General features: G+C 47.2%; 1 protein-coding gene across 1 annotated transcript in view; it reads left to right on the top strand.

Annotated features, from left to right (window-relative positions):
* The first annotated feature begins 20,359 nt into the window (after positions 1–20,359).
* The window catches only part of CAMKK1 (calcium/calmodulin dependent protein kinase kinase 1), a 61,456-nt gene continuing 59,868 nt past the window's right edge, over positions 20,360–21,947 (top strand). The window contains exon 1 of the mRNA XM_010123241.2: positions 20,360–20,881. Within this exon, the coding sequence (XP_010121543.2) occupies positions 20,426–20,881 (456 nt within the window). The 5' untranslated portion in view covers positions 20,360–20,425. The remainder of the gene's footprint in view (positions 20,882–21,947) is intronic.

Genomic DNA, 21,947 nt, shown 5'->3' with positions numbered 1-21,947 from the left:
TGTTGTTGACCAGCAGCCTGGCTGACTGAAGGGATTAAAATAAAAGTTATCTCTAAAATAATGTAAAAATTGAAAAAAGATGAAACACTTGTATTAAGCATTTGTTGTTCAGAGCAAGTCTGAGCACCCAAAATACTTCCAAAATCCCGTTACCTTTCAACCTGTGTTTCTCCTGCTGAATTTTCTATTTTAAGTAAATAGCACGGAGTTAGCTCAGAAGGGAAAAGATACAAATGTCACTATTCAAACCGTGCTTCGCTGGTTAGATATTTATGGGAGACATTCAGGAAATGAGCAAACACTTGAAAGTATATGTATTATTTATTATTGTAGCTGGTTAATTACCACTTGAAACCTTTTGGTTGGTGTTATGGCTCTGCATGCTCTTCACCAAGCAATGCTCCAGCAGTGTATATGCTGGCATTTGTCCCAGTTAAACACTGAAGGAGATGAAAGTGCCGCTGTTGATTTATGGAAGTTGAGAGTTTGAGCGATAGAAGGTGACAGCGTGGCGTTGCACATGGTGCAAGCACTGGTGGAAGCGAGTGAGATCTGCAAGTGGACAGGACTGGTGAGCCTCTTGGTGGTGGCTCAGTCCTCCCAGGACCGGGATGAGGAGTTGCTGCCCTCACTTGGGGGAGCAGCAGCAAGGTGGGGTTAATGTGTCCATGTGATGAAGCGATGATAGTCAGGAGTAAAACTTGACTCCTAAGCATCAGGTTGCCAGCAGGGACTTGGCCTCTCTGCTTCTACAGCAGTGATTCCTCTTCTGGACTGGAATATAGAAGTGCAGAGTAATTGCTTGGGAAAAGGAGGTGACTTACCTCTCCCAGCCGTGCAACTGGTTCTGAATCCATGGATGCACAGGGCACTCTGTGCAGCAACCTGCTGGCTCCTCATCATCTGTGGACCCACTGTTAGATGTTGCTATATGTAAGACCATGCACCACCATCTCTCTTCCTGCCCAAGTTCCCAAGCTGTGACTGGAAAACCTCTTTAATTCATGTGAAGCCCACCCAAAGCAGTTCTTCCCTAAGCAATATGCGCTCTTAAGCATTTGTTTAGCTTTAACAAGACCTAAGCTAATGAGACGTGTTGAGGTAGTTATTTAGTTCTGATCTGTACATCTGGAAGAATAATATGATAAAATCGCAGTGGCAGGGGTGGTGGTACTCCCTCTCCCTCCAGCAAACTAGTGCGATGCTCAGTTGCAATGGAAAGAATCTCCTTCCTACTTCTAGTGTAACTGGAGGTGGGCCCTTTCCTCCAGCGCTGGCCAGCCCTGCAGGGATATGCTCATTTAACCCTTCTGCAAAAAAAGTTTGCAGAATGCTGCAATCAGAAAAGTTCCTTAATCAGATGAGTTCTGCAGGAGGGGGATGAGGGGGCCTGGAAGAGTCATGAGCGATGTAGGAAAATGCTTTTTATGGAGTGAATAATCTTTGGTGCAGAGGCGGCAGCATCATATTTAATTCTAATTTGGGGATTTTTTGGGAACGCGTGATTGACGCCCAATGAGGGGTGCAGGCTGTTGTTTCTCAGCAGGCTGTCATCCCTGTGCTCCATTTACCTGTCAGCGCTCCTGCACAGACTCCTCTTTGGATGCCGTTAACCCGTTTCCCACGTGTCCCTGCAGCCTGTCCCAGGAGCCGGCAGCACACGGGAGGCCCCGTCCAGTCCCCGCAGCTGCGGGAAACCGCTTTGGGACTGTGCTTTGGCTTGTTTTTCTTGGCTGTACCTTTGCCGCGCTGGCGAGCAGGAGCTTTCCTGCTGTAAGTCCATCTGTGGCTTCTTGCTGATGGGCCAGGCACAGCCCAGTGCTGCCCAGCCCTGAGCTGGCCGATGCCCCATCAGCTCCAGGCTCGCTCCTGCCGATACAACGTGGTTTCACCTACCTCGTATGTGGTCATCCCTAGCTCTCCTCTCTCCCTGACGTGGCTGTCATCTCCTTGGGAAAGGACGGGCTCTTGCTGTGCGTGGGTTCAGTGCCTGGCCTGCAGCAGCATGGGTCCCTGCGCGGCATTGTGCTCAGACCCTGCTGGGCTGGGGAAGCCATGCTGCCATGGGGATTCCTTCATCTCCTGTACCGGCCTTCCTCAGGAGAGGAGGGACTGGTACTCTTATAAAAAGGGCCATTAAGAGTTTTGGTTTGCTGCAGTATAAATTTCAGCCAAATTCTTCCTCCTGTCCCCTTAATTAAGAGTGTGTATGTTAAATGCTGTGAGCCCCAGCAGAGTCTCGTTGCAAAGTAAACCAAGAGCGTGGGACTTACACGCATCTTTTGTTACTGCTGTGCAGGGCTTATGCTAATAACAACAGCAGAGATTGAACCCAATCCCTGATGAGCTTTCCAAGAGTCTGATTAATGTGTTTAACAATGGATCTGGGGTTTTGTTTTGATCTCTTTCATAAGAGTTAAATTTTTTGTCCCTTTCAGAGTAGCTGTGGATCATGTAAGCACAGTAGTATTGCTTTCCTAATTGGCTTCAGGTTTATCTTTATCTATTATGTTAAGAGTTTGCAAGAGCACCCGTCACCATGGCATCAGAGTGCCTCCTATGCCAGAAACGCTTGATGAAAACAGACACATACGTGTGCATGCACTTTTTTTTGGTCTGTTGAAAAGTGGAAGATCGTGTTTTTGCATGACTATATTCCCCAAATAGTTAGCTTTGCAAATAGCTTTTTCCTGCTCATGCTGGTATGGTGGCTCTGGTCCACATGCCATTAAAGAGAGAGATACCTTTCCAATGAGCTTTGGACCAGACCGCGTACAACAAGAATGTACAACAAGAATTTTGCATTCCTATCATTTATGGTTCATACTGTGAGGATGGCACTGGTGCCATACAAAGAGTCAGCGACAGACCCTGCCTCAAAAACTGATTGTCTAAAGGTCAAGATACAGCAAGCGGCAGAGAGAAGGGTGAGGAAGCAGGGGAGAGTATGAATTTTTAGACAATCAGACTAGTGTCTCCCCTGGGCAGGCCACAGATACTCTGGCTGGCTTTGATTTTCTGAAAAATACAGCAGCAGCATGGGGAAATGAGATATTTAAAGTGAAGATACAGATGCTGAAGGTAACAGGATTTAAAGGCTGCGTGGCACGAAATACAATGTGGCATAGAGCTGGAGGAACCAGGCTATGCAATGTGCGCTCAGAGAAGCGTTCCACTATTTATAGCAAAAACTTCTTCCTCTCTTTGATTTCACCTCTTCTTGAATGCACTCAGTGATTGCTTTTCATATATGAATGCTTGTAAAAATGGAGCTCCCTAAACAGATGAGAGAAGTTTATATGAGTTAATGACTTCAGAGAGCTCTGGTGTTTAAAACAGAGTGGTGATGAAGTTGCCTTGGCTGCAGTCTGCAGTCCTCCGCGGAGCGGATCCCGTGCCGGCGGCGGGACAGCACGGTGGTGGCTGCACACAGCTCCATCCCTGGGGAGCTTTGTCATTACTGACTTTACTAATGTGTTTACAGCAGGGTGGGAGACGGTCTTCCCTGGGGATGAGAAATGCATGTGAGGTGCTAACCTCTCTGAGATTTGCGCTGTCACAGAGCAGAGGGTGAATGAAATCTCACCAGTCATTTCCAGTTGGAGCAGGATGAAGACCTTAGCTTGAAGCCAAGGGCTTGTCATGAGTGGGTCTTTATAAATTGTTTTATTCTGAGTTTTTTCCTACTGCTTCTTTGCTTCTCTTGGTCCCCTTTGAATTCAGTTGGCAGGGAAGAGCTGCATCGGTGTGTTGCTGGTTACCCTCGGGGCAGACCTGCCTTGCCTTCGGGTCAGATGCAAACAGCTGAGGGAGTATTTCCAGGGGTGAGACCGTCCTTACATCTCTGCAGCAGACTCTTAGAGAAAGGGATTACGGATAAGAGTAAGCTCCTTTCTGCCTGCCTCTCTCTTTCCTCAGGGTACAACTATTTGTCTGCTGAGAGCATCTGTCTGTCTTTGGGTTCGCTTTTCACCGCTGCCACAGGCATAAGTTCAAAGTGCCGAGGCGGCATGCCGGTCTGTAATCCTCCAGCAGCCAGCGAGCGCCTTGTGTGATGGCCGGGAGAGCTGGAGGCAGCCGGTGAAGTCTTGCTGCTTCATCAGTGGTTGGGAGAGCGGCTTGGACAGAGACAGGCACGCAGAGCGGTTATCCCAGCAGGGAGCAGACAGATCTCGTGATGTGATAACCGTAGCAGGAGAGCTGGTAATTACCCTTTATTTTGAAGGGTGCCTTTAGTGTGGGAGAGGGGACACGTTTGCAGCAGTGTGAAGTGGATTTGTGGTGGGGCTGCTGTGCACTCTTCTTGAAGGCTGTCAGGTTTTCCTCCCTCCTGGAGACTTCATTCATGCGTCTGATAATGATCGCCGTGGAGAGCAACAGATGAAGAAGTGCTGGTGAGATCTGAGCTGTTCTGTTAAATTTTTGTGCACACGTGTGTCTGAAGGTGTGTGCAAGTGCATGTGCCACCCTGGCAGCAGCTGGGCTGAGGACACAGTGGAGCTGTCAGTCCCGAGGACCTCCGTCCGAACGCCTCAGAGCTGTGTGTCAACCCACCTGCAGCTTTAGCAGCGTTCGCTCTAATGATGCTGAAAACCAGCTTATCTCTTGCTAATCTTGTACCTGCACCCACAGGCAGCTGTTGTGAGCCTTTGTGGAGATTTTCAGTCTTTTCATCCTTCCTCATCAATGCTGGCAGCTGCTGCTTCTGCTTCATGGTAATTTTGACAGTTATCCAGGTTATTCTGGGCTGTTTCTTTGAGTGTAGGCTTCTCCATCCTCAGGCCAGCCTGTTGGCTGGGCTCTCTTCCCTTCTGCTACCTGAGTTGGGTCATTTTCGATGTTGGTAGATTATTTCAGTGGTGATGCTGAAGTTCTTGGAGGGAAGGGGGGACATAAAAAGGTGTCCAGGAGGAGTGGACAGACACGGTCTAATGTTTCAGCAGAGGAAGATCACTGCCACACTTTGGCACAGCAGCTGAGGAGCCAGGGCTGACTGTATTTCTATGACTAAATCCTGTTATCTGACCTCAGTTTTTGAGAGGTTGAGTTGTGATCAGTGGATTTAAAGCAAAGAGGTGCAAAGTTTTTCCTCTATGCCAAAGGGAATAATGAAGGCAAAGCAGCCTCAACGCCACGGAGGAAAGCAGGTGGGTGTTGGCAACTGTTAACACCATTAGTCCAGCACAGGCAAATTGTAAATTCCCTCCCTGGTGAGAAGTCTCTGTTCTTTTATATTTCTTTATGTGAAGGCAGATGCTCACAGGGCTGACCAGTTAGGTGAAAACCCTGGCTGCGTTCCCCTGTGAGTCTGAAAGATTCAGAAAACCTAAGAACTGTGGAAATGCAGTACCAAGACACGGGCTGTAGTGTGATGCCAGCAGTGCAGAGCAGAACAGTTTAGTTCCGTGAAGTTATTCCACTTACGAGTGTGGGTTTTTGTGCTGCGCTAATAGAACATAGAGAAATTAGCAGACCTGTGGAAAGGCAGTGTGCTGGACTGTAAAACAGATCAAAGAGACTAATTGTTTCTGGGGGTGGCCAGGCTGTTTGCTGGGTGCATCACTGCTTTGCTTGTGGCTGCCCTGGTGCAGCACAGCGGTGTGAGGGACCTTCGGAGGAGAGACCAGACCTGCTGGTTGATGTCCTCACCTGGGTTTTAGGAAGAGGGCAGAGGGACAATCTGCCATAGACCTGCTGTTGGATCTTAAGCTGGGATTTCAAAGGCATCAAGGTATCTGTTGGGGTCTGTGCAGAAGTATTTCTGGGAATTACATCTGCTCTGTTTTCCTGACTGTGAATGTATGCCACAGGATGTTTGAGAAATGAGTGCATTTGTTTTTCAGGGTGCTCGTATTCCTCTGGAATGGAAGGATATTGAGGTGCTGTAAGTGGTTTAACTTTAACGCTTTTGCAGCCTCATATAAGACCTTTTGCAAGAGTAACAGAAGGATGTTGAAAGAGTCTGGCTGCAGTCCTGGCACCTGCCTGCGCTGAGCCCCGCTAGCTCCAGAGCCAGGCTCTGCCTGTCCCCGCTGCCAGGAGCGGGGCTTGTGTTTGGATTTGCAGGGATGCTGAGCTGCGTGAGTGGCTGATGCCAGCAGCTTGTACACGCTTAACCCAGTGTTAGCTGAGGTTGGAGGCGTCTCCAGAGTTGACTTTCAGAACTTTGCGATGCGGTTTTCCTCTGCTGTTTCAGTGCAGGGTTTCCTAGCAGTGTTCTGTCTGTATCAGCATGACAGGGTCAGCAGCAGTTAGACTGGTATCGGAAATGGGAGCCCCTTGCTCGCCTTGGAGTGCTACTGCGCTAACATAGAAAATGGACAAGTGATTTAGGTAATGAAATTATTTGGATTTGATCATGGATTGAATGAGGCTTCTAGAGCCAATGTGCTTACTCATCAGATGACTCATGTCTTAGTCACTTTTAGAATAAGTGCTTCTCTTTTTGGGTAGAGATAAGCTTAAAATTTCCACCTCCTCCTTTGATAATTTTTTTTTAAGTGTCTAAAAAAGGATTGTGGGAGGAAACACAATACAGTCAAATCTAAGGTCCTTGGAAAGAACGTGATGGGATGGTTGGTTGGACAGAAGAGGAAACAGCTCTATCTGGCAGGTAAGGTGCATCCCAGGAGCTTAGCGTGAATTCTACAGCACTGCAAGACTTTAATTTTGCTCTTTGTTTCCTGGTCAGGCAGAGTGCTGAAGCTCATGCTTCAAATGAGACTTCTTAAGCTTTGTTCTGAGGGTACTCGAGTGAGTCCATGTTGTGGGGAGGTGCAAGTCCTAGCCTATTCTCAAATTGCTGTGCCACCAGCAGTACATAAAAGCATCCTTAGATGGAAGCTGGCTCCTGAAACACTCTCAAGATTGCTGTGCAAATAAAACCTTGCTGTTCTCAACTTTTAAAATTTATATAATTGTGTTTTTCCATTACCAAAATAGTAAACAAGTTGACTTGAAACCTGGTTGTTCAGAAACGTGCACATGTTTAAGCAAGTGAATAGTGTATCTGAGAACCTGGGGAACAACAAAAAATTACTTGTAATCCACTGTAAGCTTGATACCGTAAGTAAACTAGAGTGGGTTTTTTCCTTATTTCTAATATCTTCTTTTTAATCTCGCAGTCATCTTGCAACAGATATAATGTAGGCTATTCCTGATCTAACCAGGTTCCAGTTGAGCTCGGAGTGGCACAGTATGATTTCTGCTTCTTACTTAACCCACATGGCTGGGCAGCAGCTGAAGCAGGAGAGCCGTGCAGTGAGCAACACAGGGCACTGCTGCTGGTTTAGGCACAGGCTTTGCTAAGCTGAGTGTGGTTAAACTCTTATCAGGGCTTCAGAGGTTGAAAATGGGGATGCACTGACTGTCAATAACAGATCTGTAATCACAGCTCCAGTGTGGGTGTTTTGGTTTGTGTCAGGAATGATGATGTAGTGTTATAAAAAAATATGAACAGTATGTTCAGTTATAGGGGGAATACAAAGGCACATAGAGTAGACAGAAGTTACGAATCAGAAATTTGGGATTCTCTTACCCAGCACTGAGCAGCTGTCTAACTTTTCTTAGCTCCTCTCCATAACTATTCTCTCAGCCCTTGAAAAAGCACCTATGTGTGGAACACAGATGGGTCACGGCAGGTGACAGATACTATGTAAATTAAAATTTCCCATTGAAATGTATTGGCCTACAATTTCAAAAACAGGAAGCTGAAGAATAGGGTTTTATTGTTAAACAGAACTGGTGAAAGGAAAGCCAAAAATAGTTTTCTTATGAGCGTCCTTTGTCAGATACTGGAGAATAATTCACAGGCTTGTAGGTTTTAAGGTCTCTCTAATTGTCTATGCTGGATCTCCTGGGTCACAAGCTGGAGGATTTTACCAGCAGTCCCTTTTGGAGAACACAATCAAGGGGAATTTATCACTTCCTCAAGAAGTTTGCCAGTTTGTTTTGCCTCTTTTAATTGCAGAAGTTTTTGTTCTCTGTTTTGAAGTGTAACTAATTTACAAGATTGTTGCTAAACCTCACAGGCAAAGGAATTAAATTAATACATGGTAATAATATAATAATAAAGGCAAATTTTAGCAATTTGGTGGTGTTACTGCACAGAAAACATTCCAGGTGGGGTTAGTTCATGGGCAGGGAATGCAGACAGAGCTGCCTCCAAGTGCATTACCTCTGTGGGTTTATTTGTACTTCTGCTTGGTGTTTTGGTGATACTCAGTGTTTCTGGCATCCCTTTCCAAATGAACACGTGTGTGCCTCCTAGACATCAGCAAGCAGTTAGGAAAGCACAGGAGATTACCATGCTCCCTGCCCTCCTGTGCACTTTTCATGGGCTCGAGGAAAGCAAACAACCCTGGCAGTTTAGAGCTGGAGAGGAACAAACCGAGAGGAACTGAGCAGGAGCTTCATCCAAATGTGGTGCTGGAGCATCTTCAGCCTATGATGGGAGCAGCAATTTTGAAAGACTTGATCCAAGCATAGCTCATCTGCGTGACCAGGTGAGATGTTCCTGCAGCCCTCTCCACCCCACGGCTGGTTTGCATCCTTGCTTCTGGTGTCTTGTGTGCAGGCAGCTGCAAACTCATCCAGACCAAACCCAGCCCTGCCTACATGGTGCATGCGGTGCTCCAAGGGTTGACAAGGAGCACTGTATCAGGGCGATGGTGCTGTGGTGCTCTGTGCTTACCACAGAGCTCAAGGTGGCTGTTGGTTTGTTTCAGCTTGTGCAGGTGGAAGGAAGAAAGGTGGGTAGAGGCAGAATCCATTTAAGAGGATGGATGCAATGGGAATTATTTCTGATGCTTCCCTGACATGAGCCCTGCTAGCCTAGAAAGAGCTATAAAAGCAAATGTGGAAGAAAATGCTGTAGTCCTCCCCTCCTGGGAAAGGAGCCCTGGAACAGCTCCAGTGTAACTGGGCAGCTCTCATGTAGATGCATGTGAAACACATCCACCTGGACACTCACATGAGTATTTCCACACTTGTGAGGCTGAGATTTTCACTTTGGCACGTGAATATTGTGCCTCTCTGATGTCCTGAGACCATAGTTAAAGTTCAAGTATGTGCTTAAGTGTTTTGCTGGAGTAGAGCCGACATCGCCATCACAGAGAGAAGCAGTGAAACTCGGTGGCTACATACAGACTAATTGTTCTGCGATGCATCCTAGAAGGTGCTGAGCACCCTGGCTGGGAGCCAGCAAGGCTTTTAAACACATGCTTTGGCTTTTTTTATGTTGTTACCAGTTTTGTTCTTTGATTTCTTTTCGCCTGGCAGCTAGAGATGGATATCTGAGTAGCCAGAGCAGTGTAATTCATCTCTGGCGATATCCTGACCTGTACTGCAGGGATATCTCACGGGACATTGGACAGCTGATGGGAGCAAGTATTGCTACCAGTGCCCAAGTCAATTGGCTTCAGATTTTTTCATTCTACATTTTCCTGCTGGACATGGGGCAGGTCAGGCTGCATGAGCAATGCTCAACCTACATTTCTAAACCACAACCCATCTTTCCACATGTCTCTGCTTGCTATTAAACTGCATAGATCATATTTCCTTCCCCCCTTTGCTCTTAGACTGTATTCGCCTTTCCCCTGTCTTGAAAATTTTGGAGGCAAACTGCCAGATTCAGGTTTTATTTGGAAGTAGCATAATCTGCAGTAGAGCCCAGAGTAGGGGGAGAAAGGAGCCTAAAAATCCTCTGGAGGTTGATAGCTTTTAACTACTTTCAGGTTTTCAAGGCATTTTTTTCTTTGGCTTTCCCTGCTGTGTGCAGCAGAAAGTTGGAGACTGGGAAGGAGCCTTCGATTCTGCAAAGAGATGGCCCCATGCCGTCAATATCAGCCGTGTCTCTTCTGTCCGTATGTCTTCAGCTGGAGAGCTCCTCCTGTAGCTCAGCGTGCCTCTCTGGGGCTGGGGGCATGCGAAGCAAGACTGAATCTTGTGTTGCTGTCGAAAACTGCACCTCCTTCAGCAGGGAACATCTCCTTGCCAGCAGATTTACTCCCTGTCCTCCTCCTGCACCTGCTGATTTGATGGTCAAAAATGTGCTTTTTATTTCTGCTCTTGTTGCAGCTCTGCAGAAGTGACAGAGCTGTTGGATGGGTTTGCATCATTTCTCTTGCTTCAGAAAGGGTCTGGTTGGTTGAGTATGACATGCAGTACTTGTCCTGAGCCACCCACGGAGAACAGGGGAGCTGCTTTGGTGTCCAGGGAAGCAATGCACCCCAATCATGATTGCTGCTCAGCCCCGGGCTCCCTGTGCAGATCCAGAAGCACTGGGCTGCAAACGAGGTGCCCCAGGCTGACATTTTCACGCTTGTTTTTCCAAGTAAAGCTGCACCTGGGAACTTATGTTGGTCTTTCAGTGCTGCAAAGCCTGTTTCATGCTCTGACAAGTGCTGAGATTATCATCAGCCTAAATTCTGGAATAGCATAGCAGTGACTCAAGAGAACAGCTTTCTCCCCAGCAGCTTTTGCCTAGTGACTGGCTGGATAATCTCCAGTCACTGACCTTGGGGCTTTCAAAGTGCGTTTTGGCTTAAAGTGCTAAAGCTTAAGGCTTCAGAGGAGTTGGGAAGCCTGCTACCCTTTAAATTTCCAGGCAGCGTGGGTTATGTGCCGTAAGTGTAGGGGCGGTTTCCCTGGTTCTGACTCCTGTGGGATCTGTTGCTTATCCCCTGGAGCCTGTTCCCTCTGTACAGAGAGGCTTTCTGCTGCTGCCTTTGATTTTGTGCAGGTTAACCGAGGCCATGTTTTCAAGTCCTGAGGTCTCTAAAGATGTGAGGATTATCAGAAGATAGGAGTTATCCATGTGGAAATAAAGCAAATACTTTGAGCTCTGAATTGAAGTCCATTTGTCTTGTCTTATAGTGTTCACTGCTTTTTGTCTTGCCCTGTGTAGTTCTGTGCTTTACTTTTCGCCTTAGGGTATGCAGATTTGCAGAGTTGAAGACCTTCAGCCCACAGACACTTAAAGATGGGTGTTGGAATCATTTCTGTGGTTAAAACTCTTGGCAGAGATCGCCTTGAATAGAAATGTCTACCCTTAATTGAACCACTGCGAAAAGAAAACCTGTTGTATTCTGTGCGCTACACTTTTATTGTAGCGTGGCAATCCTGGAGCAACTGGAAATTAATATTTTTTTAAATACCAGAAAGACTCTTCACTGCAGCTGGCTTACAGAACTAAGCAATTCGATATATCCCCCTGAAATACCTCCAGATCTCTCAACGGCAGCTGAAAGCTTTTTCCTTACCTAGAAGGAAGATAAACCTCTAAGATCGACATGTCTAAATGTGAACTTGTTCTGCCTGGTGTCTTGCTCAGTTTGTTGTGGATGCTTTTCAAACAGCACTCACTTCAGTGCTGGTCTGTGCTGTGAGATCTGAGGCTGGCAAAGGTGTCTGATGCTGAATCGCTTGGCTGTGTGGATCTATACATGTACTTTCCCACTTTGCTGCTCCTAAACTATACCAGTGTTGTTCTGCAGTTATTTGCTTTTCTGTCACTGAATTCTTGTATATTGTGCAGCAATAAGAAATCTGAGCATCTTGAAAGCAGTCAGCCATGGCAGTTGGTATGGAAGGTACTGATGGGTGCAGGGGAGGAGGCAGGCGGGACTGAGAGATACACTGGTGAAATAAATTAGAGAGGAGGAACGAAATGGCCTGGAAGCATGCAGGCTGTCTGCTGGGTGCCGATGTGCAGATGTGGGCTGAGCCTGTCTGCACAATTTCAGGTTGCTTCTTCCCTCCTTCTTTATTTAAATTTACTTAGTAATGTATATCACAGGCTCTGCTGAGGAAGCAGGACACTGCTCAGGCTCATGGGGCCTTGTGCAGAATATATCCCAGAAATTTGGGAATTCCAGTGGAAAAAACAACTGCAGGCCCTGGGTTGAGCTGGCAGCATTCATGGCTGGGAACCCCCTTGGTTCACTTGTAGCCCACGTGGGTTTGAAGCAGAAAGCTGAAAGCAATGCTGCTTCACCTGTTTTTTTACAAGACTTCTGTAAACACATTCTGGCAGGAGGAGGGTGATGTGTTTTTCCTCTCTGCTATTTCTCTAGGTGGCTTTTGAATCTGGTTGGGCAGCAGAGGAGCCCTTGGAGGTGTGAGGTTCCTGCATGTGTGGTGGATATTGACAGCAGATGTGGGGATGGGCCTGGAGGAAGGCTGGAGGAGGTCTTTTCCATATGTGTTTGTGCCTGATGGGGGGAGACAGTAAAGAAGATGGGGCCAGATTTGTCTCAGTAGCGCCCAGGGAGTGGACAAGAGGCAATAGGCACAAACTGAAATACAGAAAACTCCATTTAAAAAGAAAAAAACCCTGTCTTTACTGTGTAGCAGGCAGCTGAGTGGAGGCTAGCATCCCTGAACAAAATTGCCTTGCAAAGGGAGCAGGCAGGCTGTTCCTCATGGTCAGTGGAAGGTGGGCGCAGCCGTATACGATGTGTGGTCTTGGTGGCTTCTGGTCTCTGGTTTAACAAATGCAAGCACTTACTGCAGGAGGGAGCCTGTAGCCCCACTAGGGAGCAATCCCAGAGCATCAGCTGTTGCTAATGCTGCTTTTTTTGTTCTCCAGGGTCACAGACTGGTGTGTGAGTGCTGGTTTGCCTGGTTGGCACGCTCCCCTGCTTTCCTGGAGCCTTTGCTGCAGGCTGGGCTTACCAGGCTTAAAAACCAGACTTTACGTTAAAACCAGAGTGCAGATGCTGTGTGCTGTCTGCTCATGCAAATCTGCGCGTGTGCTCACTGCTGTGCGTTGTGGTTTTAGTTCTATTTCTCTTACATTCCCCTTTCTTTCTGTCCATGCCGTAAGAGATGCTTTCCGTAGGCTGCTTGCTGGTGCCCGGGGCCCATTTTGATGGGATGTGTCCTGCTTCGCAGCACCGTCACCTGAAGGCAATGTGGGCAACTGCAGTGGTTTAGAGATAGGTTTGATTTGAGTGCTCAATTCTGCTCCCCTGAGATCAGAGGGGATTTGGCCATTTTGGAGGGTTAGATCTCGCCCTTGCAGACTAATATGTTGTTCAGCTCCTCTTGATTTCTTCATTTTTGGTTTGTTCATCGCTGTCTCATCTCCTGTGGCAATTTTGAGGTATCATTACAGATTGTAGCAGAAGATGGCTCCTCTGAGATGAATTCCTTTCCCTTAAAACAATTGAAAACCGTTTTTTCTTTAACCTGCCATTTACCTCCCCATGGTACAGACTTTTGAGAAGTCATTATTGCAGTGAAGACTCTAAATATTAAAGGCTCCCTAATTCTGAGGTCATTATTTTGCTTATGAATCAATAGGGTCTGGCTTCTGCCTTGATTGTTAATACTTTACAAATAATCTAAGCCTTTCAAACTCCATGTAATTTGACATTCTCAGTTATTTTTTGAAGCACCCCCTCGCCGGCTGTTTAAATGCCACCCCCAGCAAGCTGTGCTCCCTGCCACTGCTGCCCCCTCTCCTGGGAATCACGCTGCCTTTCAGCTCAGCAAGTGACACCAACCTCCTCTTCCTCCCAGCTCAGATTCAGTCCCAGGAGCCTGCTCCCTCCACTGCACAAGTTCTGCCCTGACCCTACAAGGAACCTCTCTGTAGGAGTTGATGCTGCCCGTGCCCACCTGTGCATCCTCTAGCTGTAACAGCATGTACTCTTGGTGGTGAGAAGGCTGCTTTTCCATTGGATTATGGGGTTCAGCTCTCCCTGTGCATAGAACAAGTTGTGTTTGAGGTATTTCCTGTGCCCTAGATGGGTATTGGAAGAGGAGGTTGGGGTAGGCAGGCTCTGAGATCTGGGTCAGCATTGGCTGAATGCTAGATGGGAGCACACACAGGAGCAGCTTTGGTAGCGGGAGTGTCTTTTCCTCTCCTCTGACATAAAACTGAGTAGTTCAAATGATGTCTGGGCTGTGTGTGCATATTAACAAGCCAGACTCCTTCGTGTTGCTTTCCCTAGGGTCACTTGGAGGTAGGGCAAGCCATCCACGGTGGCTGGGGACGTTCTGGGACATCAGCTGCGTGATCATGCAGCACGAGTGATCTTGGTGCTCTCTGCCCGTGCCAGCCTCCTCCATCCTCCTGTCCTTCATTGCTGAGGACGTCAGGCTTGCACTGTGGCCGAGCTCCTTCCCCCACAACGCTTTTGTGTCCCTTGTCACAAGGGCAAGTGGGATTTGGTATAATCTGAGCTCAGATCATCTGCAGGGACAGCGTGGATGTGTGGTGCTGGGATGTCCTGGATTTGTGGTTACTACTGGGGTGCTGCAGACAGGGAACGGAGGCTCTTAGCATCACTGCAAGCAAAACCTGGGAGATGTGTGACTGAATGTCTTTCAGTGAGAGCCCATGGTTAAAACGTGCGGATGTAGCTGCCCCCAGTCAGTGTTCTGGCAGGGCTCCTGTTTCACCGGTATTCTCTGGATTGTTTAATGTTAATATCACTCTTGCTTAGATAGATTTGGCACTCCTCAATGTTTTCTTGTTACAGGAATTTCCTTAAGTAGAAACTTTTTCTTCAGAGTAATTTTTGGCTGATTATTGCTTATATATGCAATTAGTGTAATTGCATCTGATTATGCAAATTTATTTAATCATATAATTAGAACATGGAGGGATGAAATATAATGCAGTTGGGAAATCTTTTGTAAAACTCCCTGAGCTCAGTACTGTGTGCACAGGGTGGTTGTTATCGCTTGTGCTGTATGGTGGTAGCCTGGAGATTTTACTTCAGCATCCTAACTAGTTTCAAAACATATTTAAAATGTGCTGTTAATTGCTCTTAAAATTCATTACATGGCCTTCATGGTGTTAAGGCATGTGTCTCATTTTTTTTTTTTTTTAATGTGATAATATCAGGAGCTTGCTATTGAGCTCAGCCCTGCAGTCTTACATCTGCATCCACACCTTCCAGCCAGGGACGTGAAAGCTTCAGTCCTGCCTTGGACCCAAACCCCGGTTCTTATCTGCAGCCAGAGTCTTCCATGGGGAGGAGAGGGAGAGCAGGCCAAGCATGGAGTGATGGATCCTCAGCATGGTCATTTCAGGGCTGAACTGGCCCCAAAATCCCTTTTGAAAACACCCTGCCCTGATAAGGCGTATACAAATGAAGGAGCAGGAGGTAGAAATGATGCATTTTCCAGACTGTGCTCTGGAGATGCTTGTTGTCATTCAAGAAATCTGGCTGCAGCTGAGGCCTGAACCTGCTTTTTGAATTTCTCACGCAGGACTTGAATTGCAGAAATTCTGTTCTTTGTCATTCAGTGGTTACTTGTAAAGCTGTGCTGGGAGCTTCACAGAAGTAATCAAAGCTCCTTGCTTTTATGATCTAATTTTCAGCTGTGGCACAACAGCCAGGCTCACCACCAAGAACTGCAGAGAAGAGGAAAAGGACTAGGATGATTATAGCAGGATCGAGTGATTTCTCAGCAAGACACAGTTGTCTGTGCTCTGAAAGAAGAGCCTCAAAAGCCGCAGGATAAAGCAAACGTATGGCATGTATGCAAAAAAGCACAAACAGTATATTCTTATTTACTATTTCAGTTGTGTTAATGTCTCCTGGTTCTAGTTGTGAATCTGTACCAAAAGTCATTACCCTCTTCCCAGCGAGAACACAACCCAAATGGCCAGCCTGGTGTACATCTGTCTTCATTATCTCTGCAAGGGCTGTGGGGATTTGCCTTATTCTTGGCTTTGCAGGGCTGCAGCATGTCGTCATTCTTCGCCATTCGGTCTGGGCTGCCTCTTGGCCAGTGGATGTCTGACAGTGGTTTTCACAGGTGCCAAGAAGCTCATGTGCTTTTCCAAGGCCTTATTCTGCGCACCAGCAGTATGAGTGGAGGAGGGCAGAAGGCAACTTCATCTTCAGGTGCCCTGCTCGGGGTGCTGGGGGTGAGCAAAGCTGAAATGAAGGCTGACGTGCTCTGAGATGAATTGCTGCATCAAAAATGAACCCTCTGGCTGCTTTCCTACCACAGCGATGAGACCTGTAAGTGGCTGGCTCCTTAGATCTGAAGAGCCATGTGTGGCAAACCACTTTGTGCTTGTGGGGCTCATTGCAGCTCATGTTGCTCCAGTGCATGGCTGTGGGACACGAGCTCCTCTTCAGCTGCTCCAGACTGAAGGTGTCGGAGTGAGCCGGCTGAATTTTGGGCAAGTGTCTTTCCCGTGTGTAAAAAGTGGATGGAGTCAGGGTGGGAGTGTGGAAATCTCACTTGTATCAGGGTGGTGGACTAACACTGAGTGCTTGGGGAAGTCGCATAGACCCAACTGCGGAACAGGGAGTGCAGGAGAGAGTCCAGGATGGAAATAGTCATAGACTGTATTGCTTGGTGTGGGGAGACAGCTCGGGCTCTGGAAGGGACTTGCTGACCTAATAATTCAAAAATGTTGTCCGAGGAGCTGTTCAGGACTTGGCAGCCCAGCCCAGGACTTTTGCTTCTCTCCTTAAAGGGAGTTTCTGATGCTGGTTGACAGCAGTCAGAGCAGATTCTTCATCCTGGCTGTGGGTGATTGTCTGAAGGAAACAACACAAGCACAGGGTGATACGCGATGGGCCTGGCCATGCAGCTCTGCTCCAAGGCCGGACTAAGTTCCTGATGGGGGGTCTGACCTGAGCTGAAGGGTGCTGGTGATGGAGATGACATCCCCTCTGAGGACAGCCTGTCCTGGTACATGACTGCCTGCACTGTTTAGAAAACTTGACCTGGTTCCTGACCTTGCTGGTGTGTGTTAGTGACAGACTAAAGCCTTCTGTGATCTCTGGGAGCTCACTTTGTGAGAGTGCCTGTGGGTCTTGTGCGGTCAAGAGGCACCTCACAGATGTGGCCTTCAAACAGGATTTCAGTGTGATGTCCCTGCCGGTCCCCATGCTGGCACAGAGGAGACCATCTGCGGGTATATGAAGAAATCCCCAGCTCTGAGCAGCATCAGAATTGCTGCCTGAGCGCTTTCCATGCAAATGCTCGTTATAGTTATTATTCACTGTGACTTTTTTCTGCAAAGATCTGTGGAGCCTCAGCACAGGGCAGATGTGTTCTCAGAGGCAGAAAGGGGAAGTAGGGTGAGGTGGGCTGAGGGCAGTGTCATTCTTAACCTGGGAACAGCAACAGATGAAGCTATAAAGTCACTTTTCTGGGTAGCCTGTAGCAAAATCAGAAACGAAGCTGGATTTTCCAAGGCTCAGGCCCTTTTAGCCTCCCTGTACTTCATAGAAACATTTCCAGTTGCCCAAATGGAAGGACCAAGCAGTAAACTAGACTTGCAGTTTTTTATTTTTCAAACAATGCTTTGAAATACTTTATTGAGCAGCAAAAATAATTGCATTCACTCATTTCCCACTCCCACATACAATACAGAGAGATTTTCTCCAGAATCATATTCCTTTCAAAAGGGTGATTTGTACCACGCTCTGCTCAGCGCCTGTCTGGGAAACGTGTGCATCCCCTTGATAAATATATTGTGAAAAACACCCCTAAGTGGCACTCTGCCTGCAGCAGAGGAATAGCTACAGGGGAAAATGGTAAAGAAGATACGTGTAAGTAAATTAATTTTGCTCATATAAGCTTGTTTGCAGCTTTGGTTCATGTCTGCAGCATAATCCTCTGATCTGTAGCAGGTGTTTAGCGTTGTGGGGAATCAGGCTGGTGACAGCGTGAGGAGCATCGGCTCCGAAGCTGCACAGGAGCTTGTAGAAGGTAGTGGAAGTGATCTGTTCTGCTGGGATTTCCCTTCACAACAAGGTGTGGTTGTGTTACAGTCTGACAAATGGCAAATCCACCAGTGATACTGCCTTGTAGAAATAATTGCTTTTTGTACTGAGTTTCTTTTGCAGAGTAAAACTGTGCATAACCGATTTGCTTATTCAGAAACCATTGCTTTCCAGTATACTTTGGGAAGATTTATCAGTGAAAAGGAATCCTTAAAACAGCAGAACCTGAAATAGAGCCCAGCTCTCTGGATGAACAATTATTGTCTTTTAAGTCTTGCTGGATTTTTTTAGCATACTTCTAGCAGCACTGTTATTTGTTGTGATGCTGTATCAGCTGAACTGATTTATGGGGTTTATCTTAAGTTTATCTGTTTAAGTTGTCGATTAGCTGAAGACTTATTTTTGCAGCCTGAGCTGTGGGTTCTAGCTCAAAGCCTTGTTTGGGGGTTTTGGGAGAGCAGGGATGTCTAGCAGAGGGGAGAGGAGGCTTGCGCTGCTTTGCCTGTGGGTTTGTGGGACCATGTGCAATATGTACTGGACTGAACCCTGCACCCCTTCCCGTGCTGCTGCGAGCCACCCTGCAGTGCCTACATCCTGGCGCTGAAAGGGATTGGTGCTTTGGGATTGAAGGGTTTAAATATAGTTTTAATAGAAGCTTTTTAAAGCTGATCTCACCATTTCATTACTGTTTTGAGTGAGTGACAATTCTGTCAATTTATTTCAAACAAGCCTGCAGAAAAGACAGGAGAAGGAGGAAGGTGATACCTGGGTGGAGAAGGAGGGGAAGGAGATGAACAGCAGGCTGTGGGGAGGAACATGATGGGTTTGGATGTTTGCTTTCTGTGACACTGCGCGCCCAGCGTGTCCCTCGTGATTGGCATGTGACCTAGGGTGAAGCCTCCCATCCAGATCTTTCTCTAGTTTCCTTACTGAGATACAAGAAAGATGGGGAAAGGCTGTTTAGTAGGGCCTGTTGCGATAGAACAAGAGGTAATGGTTTTAAAATAGAGGGGAGTAGATTTAGATTAGAAATTAGGAAAATTTTTTATGATGCGAGTTATAGAACACTGGAACAGGTTGCCCAGAAAGGTGGTGGAAGCCCCATCTCTGGAAACGTTCAAGGCCAGGCTGGATGAGGCTCTGAGCAACCTGACCTAGTCAGGGATGTCCCTGCTTCTTGCAGGGGGGTTGGACTAGATGACCTTTGAATGTCCCTTCCAACCCTAACCATTCTATGATTCTATGATTCTAAAAGATTGCCTGAGCTTGACTGTTGTGTTCCTGCAGTGGATTTGGGAGGTTGTGTCTCTTTGCAGTGGAGTTCAGCTGTAGTGTGTTTAGCTGAGCATTACTGGGAAGCTTTGAGCCAGGCTTTGCCTTTGCTCCGTGCTCCTCAATGAGGGTGTTATTTGTGTTCCCAGGCTGACGCTGGATGGGACTTCTTGAGCTCGCTCACCCCAACCCTTCCTCATGTGAATTGAATGTGTGAACAGTTTCACTAGCCTGAAAAGAAGGTGGTGCAGGTGTCACCTGGCTTGCAGGTATTTTTGGTTCTCTACATGCAAAGCAGGTTGCACATAAAGGTTGCAATATTTGAGTTCGGCCTACACCGAAATTCACTAGATGCAGTCTAGGGTGCTGTGACTAAAACTAAGCTCTCCCCCTCTGTCCCCAGAGACTGGGCAGAGGGATGAGATGATGCGTCCTGCAGCACTGCATCTTCAGAGGTGATTAAGGGATGACAGCTGTGTGCTGCAGAGGATCATTTCCTGCTCTGGACTGTGCTGGGAAGGCTGAAATCTGTTTTAAATTGAGACTGAAATTAGCATCCAGGAAACGGCAGTTTTATTCAGCAATTTTAGCGTTGTATTGCATTTTTATGTTCTGTAGGTCTTTTCCAAAGGAAAGCTGCTTCCTGCATGCAGGTAATAATTAAACTTTGTTGATTTGCAGCACAGTACAGCTTTTATTTGTGGTGGGCAGCAAGGTTAACGTGTGTTTGCACACAGGCTGCAACTGTGGGGTGCCAGCGGCAACTCTGGAACCAGACTTGCTTTTAAATTCTGCCTTTGCTATTGACTACGTTGCCAAATAACTGAAGTGTGGAAGTCACCAGCCATGGCTTGGCTTCCAGGCCATTCTGTGACGCTTTCAAGGGCCCCATGGGACAACAGGAGGACTGCTGTGGAGCTCTAAATGGCTGTGGGTTGGTTGTTGTGCATGTTGGGTTTGGACACATATCAGAAGCTCTTGCACCCTGTAAATAAGAACTGAAGAGGTTGAAAGCTTGACCCTTTACCCTTGGCTTGTTAAGAAGCTGTACTTCTCCCTTTATTGTAAGCTCTGGTTGACTGTCGGTCCAGCTACAGAAGGAGAAGTTCTCTTTAGCTGTGTCACTTGTTGCACATCAGATAAAATCTCATCTTTATCACTCTCATATCTAGCTCAATGCTTGGATTTTCCTTTCCTTCTGAGTGTTTGCAACTTGTTTACAGCTGACAGTGTTTTGCCTTCACTTTTTTACATGTTGAAAGAAGCCAGAGATGGATGTCTTGGTTATGTTTGTGTTGAGTTGACATTATTATTCAGTTTACCTCTGTTGGTGTTTCCTTTTAGGCATTTAATGGAGAGATTCCTTCATGCCGCATGCTATCCATGAGTGCTAGCGTCGCAGCTCTCTGCAGTGCCATCTGAGACCATACAAGCTGGACGTAGCCATGGGGGACTCTCCAGCAAATGCTGTGGGTGGAGGCGTAGACACATGCTGCAAAGACACACAGACTGAACTGGCAGAGCGGGTAGCAGCCATAGATGTGGCTGTTGGCCCAGACAGAAGTGACCAGAATGGTGAAGACAACACTGAAGAAAATGACGCAGTCTTTTCTGATAACGTGAAAGACATGCAGAGAAATGGAGTCAACAGTGACGTAGGAATGAATGAATTTCTGCCTTCTCACCAGTCAGAAGATGGTCACTGGAGGCACGTTCCCAAGAGACCTCTCACTAGACCCATCCTGTCAAGTAGGAAGTTGTCTCTTCAGGAGAGATCATCAGGAGGTTATCTGGCTTCTAGCAACACTCCAGGTTATGGTCCCTATGGCACAGGGCCATCGCCGCGTATAATGAGGAGACCAACGATAGAGTCCAATCGCGTGTCCATATCAGATTCTGAGGTAGGCATGTTCTCCCTCATAATTGCAATGTCAAGGTAAGGTAAATTTTTCTTAACTGGTAATGGGAGTCTTCAGTCTTTTGGAATAGTAGATCTGAAAACGCTGTTTTTCCTAAGCTGGGGTGGGGAAATCCTTGAAACCAGGAGTTACATTAGCTTGGAATGGCTGAACACCTTTGCATCCATCCCCCAGACCTCTGGTTGTAGCCCTGGTCCTGACATTGGCTCCTTCATCCCCTCACCTGCCTAGGATAGTCCGGTTAAGGGGCCAGGACCCCCTGTTGTGTAGCGGTAGCACGTGGAAGGCCTGTCAGGCTGTTCCAAGAAAGGACTTGTAGCCAAATGGCTTTGCTCTCATGTCCCTGTTGTATGTGCCCTTCGGGAGTTTATCAGTCACAGCAGCTTTGCTGCTGGTATTTTATGGATTTAAGCTTCTGGAGATTATGTATCTCCTGTTGTGTTTTGCCATTATTGAAGGCATGATTTAATTTTATAAAGAGCTTAAATGAACTGGTGTTTCCTGCTCCTGTCAGGATTTTCCTTTGTCTTTAAAGCATTTGTAACAGCAGTGGTAACGGAGGGCTGTGACCCACCTCTCCATCAGAGGAGTGTCTCTGGGTGGCTGTGGTTGTTCCTGCTCCTCTGTCTTGCAGCTGCTCTCCCAGTGCCAGACCTGGGCTCAGACCTGTCCCGGAGGTGTAACGCACTGTTAGTGGTCAGGCTTATTGATGGAAGCGGCTGCTGGTTGCAATTAGCTGTGTTGTGCTGAGTGGGGAGATCTGTCCCCTTCTGCTGTCATGAGGACGGACAAGGAGGAAGGCGTCTGCAGCTGCAGCTTTTCTTTCCAGCCTTTTTTTCCCAGTGGTATGCATACTGTGACATGCTGTCATAGGGAGCAGAGAAAGAGGCTGCCTGGTGTTGCACTGAAGATGCCAACCCTGCAGCAGTGCCTATGAGAAAGGGGCATGCAGATCAAACTGAGACTTCAGCAGGGCTTTCTTCGAAAGCCAGGCATGATGGGGGTGGTGTAAATGGGTGCTTCATGAAGCCAAAATGTTTTGTAAAAT

Source organism: Chlamydotis macqueenii, chromosome 19 (genome assembly GCF_036417535.1).
Source record: "Chlamydotis macqueenii isolate bChlMac1 chromosome 19, bChlMac1.mat, whole genome shotgun sequence".
In the NCBI taxonomy this organism is placed as follows: domain Eukaryota; kingdom Metazoa; phylum Chordata; class Aves; order Otidiformes; family Otididae; genus Chlamydotis; species Chlamydotis macqueenii.
Note: the sequence above shows the minus strand (reverse complement) of the source record. Positions and strands in the feature narration are given on the sequence as shown.